This window comes from Pezoporus flaviventris, unplaced genomic scaffold, assembly GCF_033815535.1.
Source record: "Pezoporus flaviventris isolate CSIRO_AGI_PZ_B2104156 unplaced genomic scaffold, CSIRO_AGI_Pfla_v1 ptg000007l, whole genome shotgun sequence".
Classification (NCBI taxonomy): Eukaryota; Metazoa; Chordata; class Aves; order Psittaciformes; family Psittacidae; genus Pezoporus; species Pezoporus flaviventris.
The window spans coordinates 91553787-91571214 of NW_026892555.1; the positions used below are offsets into that span (position 1 = coordinate 91553787).

The 17428-nt window shown below is 42.3% G+C and overlaps 1 protein-coding gene across 4 annotated transcripts in view; it reads right to left on the reverse strand.

The window, feature by feature from the left end:
• JARID2 (jumonji and AT-rich interaction domain containing 2) overlaps window positions 1-17428 on the reverse strand; it is a 230681-nt gene that overhangs the window by 19235 nt on the left and 194018 nt on the right. For all 4 annotated transcript variants that reach the window (XM_061449518.1, XM_061449519.1, XM_061449517.1 and 1 more), the window contains 5 exons: window positions 10529-11546; window positions 5938-6443; window positions 834-926; window positions 277-395; window positions 46-116 (listed from right to left, as the gene is read on the reverse strand). In XM_061449518.1, coding sequence (XP_061305502.1) covers window positions 46-116; window positions 277-395; window positions 834-926; window positions 5938-6443; window positions 10529-11546 — 1807 coding nt within the window. The remainder of the gene's footprint in view (window positions 1-45; window positions 117-276; window positions 396-833; window positions 927-5937; window positions 6444-10528; window positions 11547-17428) is intronic.

The following is a 17428-nucleotide window of genomic DNA, read 5'->3' on the forward strand; positions in this document are numbered from 1 at the left end:
AGGACACTTATTCTTGCTGGCAACATAGAAAAGAGACTTGCTTACCAGGCACAGCACCAAGATGTCGCAGGATGGATCCTGTATTATTAGGAAGGACTGTGAGGTTCCACCCATGCCTGTTTGAGAGGTGACACAGAGGCAGATACATGTCAGCACACATTCCTGGTGCCAACATCCCCAGCACCAAGCTGCCCTGCTGGCCTTATGCCCCCACCTCTACTCAGAACAACGGGGCAGCTGGCATGAGCCAACAAAACGTGGATTTGGTGATCTTACCTTGAAAATGGTTCAGATTTTCCCACGGGAAAGCCACTCCCGTGGGTGTTGGTATCTACTTTTCCACAATGCACTGCTACATGGCAATCTTTCTGTTCCACTATCCGCCAATACTCTTGCTGTGGTAAGAGAAGGCAGTAATGCATTTTTAATTCACTGAACAAGGCATCTCTCATTAAAATATAAACCCCAGAAATTTACACGGCTTTCATGACCTCAGCGTCATTCAACATAAAACGCTGCTTAAAAGTAAGAATATAAATACTTTAAAGTAACAATGAATCGAGTAGACAGCATTCGGATCCTTCTGGCTCCTGTGCTTCAGCACATGACAGATTAAGACTTCTTTCTCTCCCTCAGTTCATCAACACCTTTATTAAAAATGTCAAAAAATTAAAAAAGGAGGAATCAATACGATGCCTACTCAAGCGGTTCTTTTTCTCCTATGCTAGACAGCCTTAAACTGCTTATACTAATGTCTGAATGTCAACTATACTGAATCCCAAGACTTAATCTCCTGAAATATATACTTTTACCACCCCTTGTATTGGCCTCACCTCTACTTCAGCTACTGTAGGCTCCTTCGTGAAGCACATGTTCATGATGTTTCTTGCTGTTCTGTAGAAGGTTGTTAAAGAAACAGACCTACCCTGTGGAAAAAGAAAATAAAGTTAAAAGTGAAAATAAAAACCTGTGCCTCCATTCCCCTGGCCTCACTCTTTTCCTTACTTGCTCAATCCCAGATCATAGCAGGGGTAAGGAGGAAAATGTCTCCAGAATATGGGTGGGTCTAAAGTTCATTTCTTATCTGAGGGAAAATACCTCAAAATATACACCAAATCACCAAACCAATCATCTAAATGGCCAACTGGACTTTCTCAGAAGGCCAGGTACATTGCTTTGTCCAGCATGCTGCTCTATGTTTGATAAATACAAAGATGGACACAGGCCAGCCTTCTGTGACAGGTTGCAAAGGACCCACTAGGCAACCCTACCTGCATTTTACAATCAAATCCAATATATGATCAAAGGGTCATGTAGCTAGCTACTCTCTTTACATACAGAGAAACAGGTGAAAGACTTTCAAAGAATTCACAGAAATATTCAGCATCAAAATAATATTGTATGTGATGGACGGAGGTCACAAAAAGTAGAGTTTACTAAGATTACTGTCATCACCTGCTTACAAAACCAAGTTATACTTGATTCAATAAAAGCAGTTCAACAGCAATGCCCCAGGACCTGTTATTACAAGTTTGAGAAAAGTAAAACATAGTCAAATTGCCAAACAAGAGCACTCTTTCTTGGCACTGCTGCAGGAGCTGCACAAGAAGAAGATCTGTCCTAGTTTTCTGCCTGACCTATACCTAAGTTTCTGGATACCTGCTTTTACATAAACCTATAATAACAGATGCTTTGGGAAGCATCCTCTGATGGCTCTGAAGCATGAGAACCCGCATGCTCCTTTCAGACCAGACAGGGACACCCCTATCACCGTCTCCAGGGCAGGAGCAGCATCCTAGGAAGCAGTGAGCCACAAGAGCTGGCAGGAACCACACCAGCTGCTGTGGCCATACCGGTTTGCAGGCACTCCTGCAGTAGAGACTAGCATCACTTTGGAAGTGTAAAGTTGAAAATACTGCTGGTTCCACCACTTCTTTCTCTAACTCCCTTCGTGTCCACTGGTTGCCCATCTGAGCAACCACAGACTTAAAAACTCCATGTTTAATGAACCTTTTATTACCCAGACTATTACCTTTACAGTTTTTCAATTATGAAACAGATCTGCCAAATCACCTCAGTCTTTTTTTTGCGTTTAAGAACTATGCCCAAGAGTAAACCAGAACAACTATACAAGCAGCTTTTTCCCAGAGGCCAAGTCTCTCACTTTGCCATGCTCCTACAGTTGTAACATTGTCACTTTTTTAATTGAATGCAGCATAATTAGCTGCAGCAAAAAAAGTTTGTGAAATACCCAGGGCCTGGGGCCCTCCGATTCCCATAAACTTCAGAGTTGGATGCTCTGCAAAACAATAAGCAATTTCCTTCATCTTTTAATGCCCTCATGAATCATTTATTGAGGCAGCCTTTTACAACAAAACCTCTCATAAAACACAGGGCCCGCACCAACTGTCGTCACATTTGAGTGTAGACTTCACCGCTCACAAACCAACACACGCTCTTTAGCAGCTTCCTTGATTCAGTTACTTGCCTTTTCCTCTCATCTTACACAGAAAAATAAGGACTCATCTTCCAAGAACAATCATTTCTTTCCATTTTTCAGGTGTGCAGCAAGAAAAGAGTGGGAAAACTGATCAGTTTAGCCCTTTACGATTGCATATACCCATTTCTTCCTCTATCAAGAATTTGGTACCTTTTTAGCCTCCTAAAAGTTGTAACCTGAATTAAGCAGTTGAGGGGGTTTTGCTGGCTGTTTTGTTGCTAGGTTTAATTTTTTTAATCTGAGGCATCTCAAAAGATTTCCTAATGCCAACTCCAAAAATTATTTAAAATGCTATAATGAAGCACTTTAACCAGAACAGAAAATGAATTACTGAAGCATAAAATACCCTTTTCAACACCCTCAAAAATATCTCAACAGTTCAACAACTGTTCTGGGAGTTTCAAGCTACTGAGCAGAGTCTCTGTTGCTGTGACAATACAACAGATGAAGGTTTAAGGAACAAAACTTCCTATTTCCTCTCCTGATTCCTCTCCATGGCCTCTGTGTCGTTCATGAGAACCAACCCAGAGCATCACCACCGCTACCACTAAGTCTGGAGGGAACGCACAGAGAAGGACACTGCAACGCTATGAATGTTAAAAACATTAAAGCAACCTTAAATACAAGCAGAAAATAGGTTTCACAATAGTGACAGGTGAGATGGAGGGACTCTTGTTAAGCCTGAAAATGTTGAGTCCCTGGCTGAAGAGAGCTCAGCACGGGATTCCTAGGACAGTTTCACGTGAGGGTTGGCAAAACTTTCATTGGTGATTTCTTCTGTGTGCCCCTCTAATGGGTCTGCTAACAAATCTTCAGTTCATTCTGTATGGAACAAATGCCGGTTTTAGTCAGCTCCAGTACAGACTTCTAAAGTATTTTCAGAGCTAAAACTGGGGACAGGAGAGAGAAAATCTTGCAGCGGATCTTCCTTTGATGGCAGCAGTTTACTCCAGGTACTTAAAAATAACAATGTTTTATTAGTCAGGTAGAAAAGCCATACATTGAGTAAAGAAAGCAAGAACAGCAGCCTGCAGCACACACTTAAAAGCACAGCAGGCCTCACAGCCTGGAAAGGAGCGACACTGCAAATAATCTGGGGGCCCTGGCAGAAAGTGAACTGAACACGAAGTAGATCTGCACAAACCTTGACATGCGATATGGTGGTGATTGCTCCTGGAAGATTGGATGTCTCTTTCTAAAAACATGTTCCAGCTCAAGCATGGGCTGACTGCAGAAATTACTGTGTGAAATCCTAACTGTACAACCTCTTCATGGTCTGAAGCATAGACTTTATAGCCTAAACTGGACTACAGCCATATGATTATGAAGTTCTCCTCCAGTCCTCAATCTATTGACCTGGGCATTTACCAAAGGGTGGGTGGGGATTTTGGGGGGGTTTGTGTGTGGTTTGGGTTTTTTAATTAGAATTAGCAATATGCTTTAGAAGGGAACCATTACAATGGCATCATCTGTGGAAACTGTAAGGTGAGGACATCTTCTGGTAAACAAATTTCAGATTTTCTCAGAAACACATTAATAGGTAAAGAACCATCTCCCCTTCACTGATATACACACACAGGGGGATACCATCATTCAGGAAAAACAGAGAATGTAGGATCAAAAGGCTTGTTTCATAAAACCCCATGAAGTACCCTCTGCTATGCCTGTAAGCCAGCATGACTTCCTCTCAGTGGGTTACTCTGGTGCACCAGTGGGTTACTTTGGTGCATCAAAATTGTTGCTTAGTTTCTTTCTTCTACATCTTGAGGTTGCTCTGTTGGCATAACCAGTTCTCACACATCAGTCCTTCGACAGGGCTTTCCCCTAGGAGCTATGAAAATCCATCACAGATTTGCTTCCCCATTTTCTCCTTGGTCCATCGCCTGTGACAGCAGTCCCTGGTCTCTACACTGCAGATGACCATGGGATGGGATTCAAATGAGCAAGTCCTGGTGTCCGGGAAGCCACTGGCACCAGGGTGGCAATGTGAGGTGTTGCCTGAGCAGGTCCATGTGCTGCAGCTGCTTTGGTGGGTGGGAAGAACAGCAGCCCGCAGGCTCAGTGATGCTTGTCCCTAAAAAGCTTCTAAGCTCAAAACAAAAGTATTCCCACCGGGTATTGTTGGACTCATGAGGTCCAACGCTGTCAGTACTGCCAGCACTCTCCAGGCAACAGCAGCAATTTGGGAGCTCTCAGCCTTTTGGGATAAAGGCCTGGGGCTCAGGAGACTCAGGCTGTTTATGCCAGCTGTGATTTGCTTGCTAGCCTTTTTTTTTTTATTTTCTAAGCTTTATACTTCTCACAAACTCCAACCCTGCTTTTTCAGTTACTTTCTATCTTCTAAACTTGGGACTTGCACTGGAAAAGAAGTTGAAGGCATTTCCCTGCTAAGTCTGAGGTTGTTCATTCAGCAGTCAGGGTAAGTTGTATCAGATTTTTCATTTAACATCATTAAGCACAGGATATGAACCACAGAAATGCCGCTACACTATTCACAAATGCTACTGTCATTAGATAAGCTTCTCTCTGACAGCAGCATGGCAAAGAGATTGCTTTTCAAAGGTGCAATTGAGGCCAGAGTTCCTGAGTAGAAGAATTTTTGGGCTGACAAATCGTAACAGGCTGCAAAAGAAACCCGAAGCAAGCTCTTAAAGCTCAAGTCATGAGCTCATGTAGTCCCTAAATAGCTTAACAATAAGCCACTCTGGGCTATCTGGCTTCATTTCCTGGTGATGGAAGTGAGATTGGAAGGGGAAGAACAGCGTATTCCTTTACTGGGCACAGATACTCAATGCTGTATTTCTCTCAGAGCACAGCTACAAAATTCAACACAATTCAAAATTGTGCTGCGAGTTGCAGTGCCAAGTCCTGCTCTGGAGTAGGAGACTGCCAAATAAAATACAGTTAAAGAGTCAGCATTCCTTTGTAAATGGATGTACTTGATATGTGGAGGACTAAGCGTCCATGTGACTGTTAGTGCTGAGCAAAATCTGGCATCGTGGATGAAAATGCTGTTTGCATTTCAATTTGCCCCTTCTAAATGCAGTGGTATTTCTAGTGATGTTAGTTTTGATGTGGAGCACTACTTCGCTCAACAAGAGACTTGCAAGAAGCAGCAATAAGAAAGCAGAACACTACTTTAAATGTCACTAGAAAATGAAAATAAACACTGTCTGCAAGGATAATTGGGCAGAGCTATTCAGGGAGCCTCTCACAAGGAGATGAAGGGGGGTAGAGCCCAGTGCATCCTGCAGGAGCCAGGCAGATCAGGATAAAGCCACCAGACCCCTACGATAGCTGCTGGCTGTGCTGCTGCCTCAGGGGTGGCACTGCAAACCCATCAGCTCCACCCAGCCAGCTGGGCTTGCACCCGGACGACACCCAGACAACAGCATCACCAGTTTTGCACAACAAATGGGCAGAGCCTGCCTCGTTACCTTGTATATACACTTGTGTAAGTCGCTAAGAACTCCCTCCTCCTCCTCCTCCTCCTCGTCTTCCTTCGTGGTCTCCTTTTCCTGAGCGAAGAGCCGCCGCCTGCCCGTCTTCAGTGGGACGTCGACCTCTTTCAACTTGTTGCGGAAGCCATTTTTGTGAACCACACCATTGATGAGTCCGTTTTTGGGCTCAAACCGGGGCAAGGAATGGAACTTGTAGGCATTCTCCAAATGTCCCTCCAAAGGTCCTTTCCTCTTCTCCAAGATTTCCTTTTCCAGCAAGACCTCCTTCTCCAGTTTCTTGTGCTCCTCAGGGGAGAGGGAGTCGTAGGAGAGCAAGTACTGGCAGTAGGCTTCTTGCAGCTTGGCCAGCCTGTCCTGTGCAGTTTTGGGGATGCGCAGCATGTCTGCCAGCTTGTTCCATTTCTTGAGGTCAGTCACTTGCTGCATCCCCCCCATCTCGTTGATCAGCTGGACAAAGCAGGCCAGGTCGAGCTCGCAGCCTCCTGGGATCCACGTGTGCCAGGCAGCAGAGGAGAGGAAAGGGAAACACAGGAGCAGGTTAGGAAAGCTGCAGGCAGCTCATACCAAGTGGTTAACCAGGCACATATGGGACATGCCACTCTTACAGCTCCAGTCACCTGGACACCGGAGCAGGATTGTCCCTCATTTGCCATCTGCAATGGTTAAATTAGCTCTCCTCCTCAAGTTTTGCTCCCTTGTCTTCTCAGACCACCCTACTCCCTGATATCTCCTGACACTCATTTTTCCCCTGGTCATTACCCAGTGGCCAGGCAGATGAGAGCTGCCCAGCTCTCTAAAAGCTCGCATTCTCTCACTCTCCCCTCGCCTGCCAGGAGTCCTATGTCTGGCTTATACCAGGAAAAATCAAAACAAGCGTCAGGATGAGTACTGGCAGCCAAAAAGAAAAGTACCTATCCTCTCTGGAGGTGAAACATCAATAATCTCACATCTGCACAACACCTTAATAGGGTTAGTATTTAAAAGGAGCACAGTAACATCATTGATTTCACTAGAGGTAGAAAAACCCTTAAAAAAAGCCTAGGGAGGCAGGGAGTTGTTTGGGGTTGGTGCCTGCAACTGCATTGAAAAGTTCCAGACACATTATTCTTCCAGTCTGAGGCCATCCATATTTTATACTCTGTTATGTTTTTCTATGTTTTAAGATGACAAGCACATTCCAAACTCCAGTCAAAAAATAAAAATGGAGGATTATACAAACTACAGCATAAAAGCAGCCAAATGGACAAGGAACAATAAAAGAAACATCATAAATATTCTCACAGAACAGAAACAAATCATCAGTAGAAAGAGTGAAGACACAGACCAAAGACCACGTACAATTGAACAGGATACTGCTGGAGGAAAAACAATTAATACAAAACTCGTGTTGACGTTGCTGATGCCACACTGTCTCTCCTTTCCCTTTTTCTTTGAGAAAAGTAAAATATCATTATACCATCACTGTTTCAGAGCATTTAGAAATGCTATCATACAACAGAGAAGTGCAAGAAGCACTGTTATGGTAAACATTTACTGCCAGATGCACAGCTACAGCATTTTAAGGATGCTATAGCATCTTGCTTGCTAGTGCAAGCTGCGTTACTTTCTTCAAACAACCCTGAGCTGCATCCCAAATGCTTCACAGCTGATCCCAATTTTCCTTCTTCCCTCTACTTTCCCCTCTTCCACCACATGTGTCAATCCAGTGAAGAGGGAGGCTCAGCAGTGTAAACCTGCATGCAAGATTTTGGGATGACAATGGTTATGGTTTGAGGCATAATGCTGCCAGCACAACGCTAGGCAAAGGTGTGAACAGAGGGGAAAGAATCCAAGAGTACAGCTTTGAGGAGCATATGACAAGGGTGCAGTCAAGGGCTATGAGGAAGCAGATACATTAAATTGAGTAATTTGGGGGGTGGTGTGGGCATTTATCAAAATGGTTAAGTCTTGAAGCTGAGAAAAGGGAAACACCATTAGAAAATTTAGAACAAGCAACCCAAGTTTGAAAGGTTTTCTTTCTTTCCTCTTTAGTCTTTCCCATAAAATAACTTTCAAGCTGGCCTCTATTACAGGCTGGTACTTTTTTTGTCTAGTATTTTATATGCACAGTTCAAAAATAAGCTGAAGGCATAATTCAAGATGACTTTTCATCTCAACAGATTCAGTGACCTACATGAAGTTAAATAACATACTCCCAACTTCAAAACAAGTCTGGTCCAGGTTTAACGTAATACCTATTCTCCAGAGGGACAAATAGTGCACACCCACCTTAAGGTCCTAGTTTCAACACTGTTTATGAGCTATTTAAGAAATGTGTTTTCTCCTGCATCAAGGAAATGATTGCTCATAATCACTATGCAATGATAGAGCTCGAGCAGCATATCATTCAAACAGTGCTTCGCATATCTAGCAGGTACTCCATAGGGCCAGCTACAGCTATGGCTTATAAAATGGTCTCAATTACAATTCTATTTCACACAGTCATAACTTTTGGAAGCATTTATATCTCAGGCTGATGTTTTCCAGGACTGACCTAAACATGTTGCTTAAGCTTTCCTTTAAAGGCTGAAGTGAAGGGGGAGGAAAAAAAAGTAGTTTTAACCCCATTTATAAACACCTACAACAAAATGGCTTAAATAGGAGACCTGGCACAAGCATCTCTGGTTTTGGTTGGGTTTTTTTTTAATTTTCTTAATTTCACAAGGTTAGGAATATTTTAAAATTGCCTAGTGAGTAAGCTCATTAAAAAAAAAAATTAATCTTAGATCTTTCATTTAATATCAAACCCTGGCACTACACGAGTCGTTGGCAAAACTCCCACTTACTTCAATGAAAATGTGACTTGGCCACGAAAGGAGGGACATGAATGCATGTCTACTTAAATAAGTGTGCATTTATCACCACAGATTATTTTATCTTTCTTGCTGGAGGCAACAGATTTCTCATCTTTGGTGATCTCCAGCTTCTTTTCTCCGTTTTAGTTCAAAATACAAGACAGGTAAGAAATTAACTGCAGAAAGGATACACAGGATGTAGATTTTATAAGAGACCACAGTATGCTCTGGTTATACGGCACCCAGCAGAACAGAATCCTTGCCTATTAATTAGGCTCTTAGGTGCTTAAATAATACAAATAATTAACAGTAATGCCATCCTAATGCCAAGTAAAGGTATTTCATTAAAAAGTTAACATTGTTCCAGGAGCGTTAATCGAGCCGTCTTGCACATCTTCTTCTCTCTCTTGCCAATGTAAATGTAATTCATTATTCTTCTCTATTAGCATACAACTATTGCATATGTTAGGCATACAAAATGATCACTTATTGCTGCTTGAGTGATTTTAATTTTCAGATTTCGTTGAACGTTTTTGCATGGCTACTGCAACAGAGTGCTAACCCTCGTTCCTCCTCCTTAAATTCTGTCATTTCCCTGTTGTGCCCTGCATCAGTTCACCATAAACTCTGCAATCTCTTTGTGCTCTTTTATGCATTTTCATTCACTTACCATATGTGATATAAAATAAAGTTTGAAAACTGGGTGGGGAGTGAGGGGGAGGAAGAAGCATTGTGAACAGTTTAAACAGAAAAGCATGCGCTTTAATCCAGCTAGTGTTGATAGCTGCCTGTGATCCGGTAATGCCTCAAAGGCAAAACTCCAGCCTTCAGTTGCAACATGCAGGTCCTGTGAGCTCTGACTCAAAAAACACTTCAAAAAACAAAGGGAAGGGCTAACAAAAATGACAACCACAAGTTTGTTACTCTGTCATGGCTGCAAAGGCAGTAGAGCTGCAAAGGAGGTGGCTCATTCAATAGTTCATTTGTATGCTGCTGTTGTCATGTTGTTACAAACTATTGTCACATTTTTATCACGTGTCATATTTGACAGCAGACCATAAACCAAGAATTCTGTTAAATAAGTGATTCTCACTCAGGCATTAGCCCTGGCAGACACCTGCTGGGAGAAATAATGAAACCTCCATTTTGCAATCAACCACATTTTACTGCCTGTTCTTGACACTTAATGGTTGTTAAATGTCAGCAGGTCACTGCAACTTCGTGATTTTAAGTGTCTGAGTACCCAAACAGAAGTCAGTTTTCTTTCCCCCTTGGTTAAATGCTTTTAAAGGAAGAGGAAGGTGGGGGTGAGGGAATGTATGAAAGCTTGGCAGTATTGCAACCTGGATTTGGAAAACATATTTGAAAAGGTCTGAAAAATATTCTGAGGCACCATTTAAACTGAGGCTATCAATATCCATAGTTGTACTACCTACAAAAACAAACAGCAGGGAAAAGAGACAATTCTGAAATCTGGTGACCAAGACCCCACAAAACATTTTTTTCCCTGGGTAAAATAAAGAGCTGTCAGGAGGAAAGTGGCAATATAAAGTCTCCCTGGAAAGCTCCCCAACAACCCACCTGCATCATGCCTGACTGGTGGATAGAGAGATCCAGAGCTCTGCAGTGTTAATTGAACAGGGGTGCATTAAGCATAAAGGCAAACGGAGCATGAAGTTGTATATGGATACTAACAAGCAGCGGCAAAAGGCCAATGAAACCACAGCCCTTACCTATGAGTGGGAGTTCGTCCATGGTAATGCCCTGAGATTTGAGGTGCTTCTTGATACAGGCCAGCCGCTGCACGTTGGGTCCCCAGCGCCTGCCTAGCTTGTGTATGTGCTGAATCTGTGTCACAAACCGCATTTCATCATTTAGCTTGCACTCAGGTCTCCAGTCTGGAGGAGGAATCACCCTGCACATCCCATACTTCTCTACCTGAGCTCGGACTGACTCAATGTATATCAGTGGGTCATGAAATTCCTTGGTGGAGGGCCTAAGGATGGGAATCTCCCCCAGCATCCCCCACCCAGACTTACTACTGCCCTTTTCGTGCTTTCCCATTGAGTCTTGTGGCTTGTGCAAGGACTCCGCTTGAGAGGTAGAACGATTTTCACAGGAGGCATTTTCAGTTTTGCCATGTGCTTGTTTCCCTGGCGTACTCTTTCCAGCAGTGGCTCTTTTCGGCCTATTTCTTTCCAAACTCTTCTCTGGCACTTCCTTTTTAAGATGTCCATTCAGCAAAGGCTTTTCTACAGCTGCCTTTTTGCTGGCAGCTTCTGCCAAGTTGACGGCCCCTTTCATTCTCTTGGTGGGCAACTGTATTTTGTCTATGTGATTCGTCTCTTCCAGCCTCCTCTTCGAATTGCGCAGCCCCTCCCTTAACTGTCTCCCCATCTCCTTAGTGCATGTCTTTTGGTTCAACTTGCCATTGACTTTTACACCATTAACAGCGGTATCGTTAGACTTGGATGCTCCAAGGGATAGCACCTGTTTGCGGGTTTTTGCATTGCTACTTTCTATTTTCCCTGAGATTGTGTGGTTGACAGGTGAACTGGGTTTGTGGTGATTTAGTTTGGTTTCCTTGACCAGTTCTTTCTTGGCTTTGGTGTATGTGACAGTTCCCTTTGTCACTGTTGCAGTGTACTTCACAGTTTTGGACGGTGAAGGTCTGACTTCTCTCATCTTTTTGGCACTGGCTGCATTTGCACTCAGAGATGACATTCGAGTGATCCCGTTGACTTTAGAAACCTGCAATGCCAGGAGTGTTGCATGGGGAGCAGAAGAAAGGAAACAGAAAAGAGAAAAGTAAATTAATAATGTTATAATTCAGCCACAGCATCCCAATCACTGGAAGACCATATTCTGCAGTCCTGACTCCTTTCACTGTCTCTTTTTCTGACCTTTGCACACTACCTCTCTCCCATCCAACTTCTGTTAAAATGCACACACAGTTTACTACTACTTAGCAGACAAACTAGCCGGTGTATACTATCTACTCTACGTGGAATGGGCATGTTTTGCAAAAAAAACACATACTGAGATCCAAAAAAAACCTCCTGTCTATACATACATATATTAAATATCAAACACATGTTCCCAACAGATCAGGACGGCATAAAGGATGCAGTTTGTGATACATATGAAATCTTGGGAGGCATCTTGTTGCTGAAGACATTAATTTGAAATAAAAATGCATACAGTACTTCAATGCGTATTTTTAAAGTTTGGTATCTGGGCAGTTTTGCTGACACACATTTTATTAGCTCATATTCATCACTCGCTAATGTGTCATTGCGAATTAGAACTGCTGGACTCCTCTACTTTCCATTAGACATTGAATATCGAGCTATGAAACTAAAATTTCTATTTTAACTATGAGACATGTTAAGCACTGAAAGCAATCCTCAGCTTCGAAGGGATTGTGATGGCTCAGCGCTGTCAAAGCTGAGCCCCACTACTAAGAAAATTAAGTTCAAGTTTAAACCTCAAACAAATTTCAACATTTAAACAAGTTTAAACATTATCTTCTCACCTGCTTAAACTACAGAGTGTGAAGACAAACACATCCAAAAACGAGGAACATTGAGAAAAGTGCTCGAAGTGTGAAAGCATACAGTACAATCATCCCCTCACCAGCACTTGGGTGAATGACACCATTCCTGCAAAGTTATAATACTTCCCTTTGGGATTTCAAAATCCTTGCCAAATTAGTAAGTATTGCAGCTTCTCTCAAATAAATGGAAGAACTGTAGTCACTTGTAAAGTAGGGATAAAATGTTATAAAATAGGGATCAAATAGCGACTGAAAAGATCATGATATGTTCTCACATTACAGAAGAGGAATTGGAACTTGAGGATTCTGCATACACACACATGCTTATGTGTACACATTTATTTACTGTGTGAGTTTTCTCCTCTGTTCTCCAGAAGCTGAAGCAGGTGTAAAGCCCTTTTAAAACCCATCCATATTCGTGCCCTTCCTGTGTTTCCAGGGTAGAAACACTTCAGGAAAATCCAGTTAACTGATGAAACAAATTTTATCTTGAGCTTTCCAAAGACACAGAAGATATCATCTGGAAAGCAAACACCTGCTAACAGAAATGCATTTACCCATTTCCCTTGAAATTTAGGCAGTACTCTGTGTTTGAAATGGGGGCCTGGGTTTGACATTTACAGCGCTTATTCATGCTGCAGGGCGGACACGGGTAGAGAGCTGCTGAGACATTGTCTCTGGCCTGCAGCAGTCAGAACAAGCGTTAAACATATCTGGCTTTATAAATAGCCAGAAACATTGATTACAGATTTCATCTAGACTAATAGAGAAGAATTGATTGAGAACTGGAAGGGGAAGGTAATCTGGGTGACAGTGATCATGAAATGAGTTTTCAATTGTAAGATGTGACAACAGTAGAGAAAGGACAACAGACATAAAAAAGGGGCAAACTAAACAAAACAGAAAAACACCTGCAAAAAATCTAAACTGAAGTAATTCTCACTCAGAGAAAGGGCACAAAGCAACAGCCATTATATATGCTCACAAAGTTCTCTAATGACTGGAAAATTAGAAAAGAATCACAGTAACAAGTGGAAGTACAATTACGTGACTAAAGGTAAATATATGGGAGCAGCAGAAGCATGCATGGGTAAAACCAGAAAGGCTAAGGAGCTCAAGAAACTTCAGTTAGCAAGGGACATAAAATGAAGCAGAAAAAAAATATAAATGCCTTAAAAATACAAAGACCAAGAAGAACAGCAGAGATCAACCACCACACAAGAAAGGAAAACAAATCCAACAGTTTGGCTAAAGTGTCGGGTCTTTTTCTGCATTAGCCTTTGCCAAAAATACCACTGACTGAATACTTACCAGATATATGACATAACCAATTTCAGCAAAGGAGCTAGGAAGGCAACCCCAGCAAGCTAAAATGCACCTAGATGACTTGGGGCATGGCTCCTGGAAATAAGTTGAGGGCAGGCAGTCTACCTAACTTCAAACCCTAAAACCATGCTGGAACAAATCATCAGTTACTTTGTAAACACACAAAGGGTAAGAAGATTATGTTAAAAATAGTAATAATTATAAAACCAACACAAACAAAAAAAAAACCACCCACAGTTTTGCCAAAGCAGTACATCAAGCTAATTTAATCATCTTCTGACAGACACCTGGCTGAGTAGGTCAAGAAGCACCTCCACTTCAGTAGGGCTCCAGCCACTGTCCCACATGATATTCCATCAAACAAGCTCCTGAGGTATGTCCCAGGCATAATTACTCTAAAGTGGCTTCACAGAGGACTAAATAAAGTCATCCTCAAGAGAAGCTGTTGTTGTCATAGTTCATTGCCATCCTGGAAGGGCATTTCAGGTGACTTTCTGCAGGGATTTGTCTTGGCCACAGATGTATTTCCATCAGTAACTTGGATTATCGTAAAATTTGCCAGTGACACACACCTGGTAGGGGCTGTAAGCACTCTGGGGACAAGGTCTAAATCAAAGGCAATCTTGCAGAACTTATTTCAGAACATTTCTACGGTAAGACGAAGTCCTATTTTTAGGGAGGACAAATCAAATACACGTAGGGAAAGAATAACACTTGAAGACTACAGTGAGCTGCAGAACTCGATGGCAGTACAAAGCACACAAATCGCTTTGAGACCTATCAAAAGCAAAGCACAGGAGCACAGGCTTTCCTAAGCAGGGCTGGACCCAGAAATGGGCTCACACTGTAAGAAAATATATAGATAGTGGCACAAGTCTAAAGGGGCACGAAGTGCTGATGTACTTGGAAAATATGATCTTTACTGAAAATCCCACGGAGCAGGGCTTATTCAGTCTGTTGGATGACTACGGGACAACTCTGTAACAGTCTTCTGATGCATAAGGGGCATCTCTGAAAAGAGACAGTAAATCCTCTTTCCATGCTCACTGGGAAGAGTGAGAGGAAGAAAACCACTTTAATTGTCTACAACAATGATCTAAGATGCAACTAGGAAAACTTGCTCCTTAATAGAAAACAAAAACACTGGAAGAAACTGTCAATGCATGTTGTGAAGTCTCCTCTACAGGAGGTTTTCAGAGGTTTTAAAGAGGTCATAGCCATATTACTGTGCCAGTCAAGACAACACCTTGGAGTGAGCACTCAGGCTACATAGAGGTACCTTGTCACTTCATCCTTCCTATGATTTTTTCTGAAGAAGTTGGGACCAAAAGCCTGAAGAGCCATCAGGGGCACTCCTTCAGCAAGGGGTGGGGTCACAGGGCCTTTGAATGAAATACAGTCACGGAGAAAGTACTCATGGAGAAAGGCAAGATCCTTGCAACTCCTCCTCTTCAAAGGAAAACATGCACCATCACCTTTAGGCCAGAATTAAAACTGACAAGATAAAAAACTCTGGAAAAACACTTTCATTAAGAAAACAGCAACTTATCACAACTGTTTAGAACTGTTAGAATACCTCCACACAATGAAAGCTTCCATCTCTCAGGGCCAAATCTTGAATTGAACTGTCCCCCCCGAGCCTCTTTTTCTTCAGACTAAACAACCCCAGTTCCCTCAGCTTCTCCTTATAAGACTTGTGCTCTAAACCTTTCACCAGCTTCTTTGCCCTATTTTGGACACACTCCAGCACCTCAATGTCTCTCTTGTAGTGAGGGGCCCAAAATTGAACACAGGATTCAAGGTGCACCTTCACCAGTGCCAAGCACAGGGAGATGATCTCTTCCCTACTGCTGCTGGACACACTATTTCTGATACAGGCCAGGATGCTGTTGGCCTTCTTGGCTGCCTGGGCACAAGTCAGCCAGATCCCTCTGTACAGCCTTCCTATTCTCAAGCGTATCAACACTTCTGCCCAGTTTGGTGTCTGCAAACCTCCTGAGATTGCACTCGATCCCCTCAACTAGATCATTGTTAAAGATATTAAACAGAACTGGCCCCAGTACTGAGCCCTGGGGAACACCGCTTGTGACTGGCCACCAACTGGATTTAACTCCATTCACCACCACTCTTTGGACCCAGCCATCCAGCGAATTTTTTACCCAGTGAAGAGTACACCCATCCAAGCCATGAGCAGCAAGTTTCTCCAGAAGAACGCTGTGAGGCAGACAACACCTACAGCCTTTCCCTTATTCCCTAAGCAGGTCACTTTGTAGTAACAAAGTGATTTACATTAACATTATGTGACTCGAAGTCTTGAGCTAAAGGTGAAACTAGGGATATGAATAGTCTTGTCGTTGCTTTTCAGCTATCTTTTCATTTTTGCTGACATCCGTTTGTCCTCAGGTCACTCTTTTCTCCACTCTGCTGAACATGTGCCTTGTAGTAAAAGTACAATAGATTTTAAATTTTGCTGTCTTTTCAAAATCAAATGGGACTAGCACATAGTCTTGCAGCAATTTATTTGTTGGATTTGAACTGCTTTACATACACACTTTTGCACAGCACCTAGGATCCAGCCTCCAGACACATACACACACATACATAAACTAGAGCCAGCAAACAACTTGCTAAACAGCAACCACAGCAGTAACAGCAAAATCAGCAATACCAACAACAGTTCTGGAACCAAACAAATTCAAGTTATGCAACTGATCTTGAATTCATTCATAAAAATACTTCAGTGTTGGTATGAATTTTACGAACTAAATTACCATATTAGACCAAGAGAGGGCCCCATTGAACTACATTTCCTCTGCCCACAACCCCTCTGAAGGGATTTGGAAAGACAGAAAGAGAGGAAGGAGTGAGGGAACATGTGACAAGTGCAAGGGCACACTAGAAAAGGAAGGAAGAAAGAAAGATAAGAAAAAATAGAATTTCAGTTGATTTCTAGTGTTCTGCCTTTATTTCCCGTAAGACTGAACAAAACAAAACCACACACATAAATAAATGCCCATGTAAATGCACGTGAATAAGCAGCAAAATCATACTCTAAATAGGAGGCACATGAGGCTGGCACCCTGGGAAAGCAAATCTCCTCTTGGAAAATACTGAAAAAGTCAACAAAGACTCAGGACAAGGGCAGGAAATTCAGCAATGCTACCATAACTGGTAGGTCTAATGTTTTGCACAAAGCTAAAGTCTTTTTGTCAGGCAAAAATGCATAATCCACCCTTAATTAGTTACAGCCACATTTTTATTTAAAGTAGTAAGAGAGTAATTATGTTCCTGTGGGTTACAGTAGAAAATATAAATGCCAAATCTTTTCTAAAAAGAAAAATAATTATTTAAATTTAAAGAATCACCATTTCAACTTATAGCCCCTTATTTTCTGAAGCTTGAGGACAACACTCTGTGAGGCGCCTGTGTGGCATGACTGTTACTTGTACTGCATTGCTTTAGAATTTCTCTCCATTCTGCTGGAAACTTCTAGCGGTAACTCTACAGAGCAAAACCCACTTGGATCCTGGAGAAGTCTTCTACACCTGTCTTTTCCTTTCCAAGAACTACCTTCACAAGTAACAACAGTTTACTTTCACAAGGATTTTAAACATTCACACTTTGATGATACAACTTTAAAGCATTTCACACAAGTGTTCTGGTGGGTATAAATAAATTACATATGAAGTGCATCCTTGTGCTTTGGAAAAACTGTTCAACATCAACAGGTCATGGCAGAGCATGTCACAGC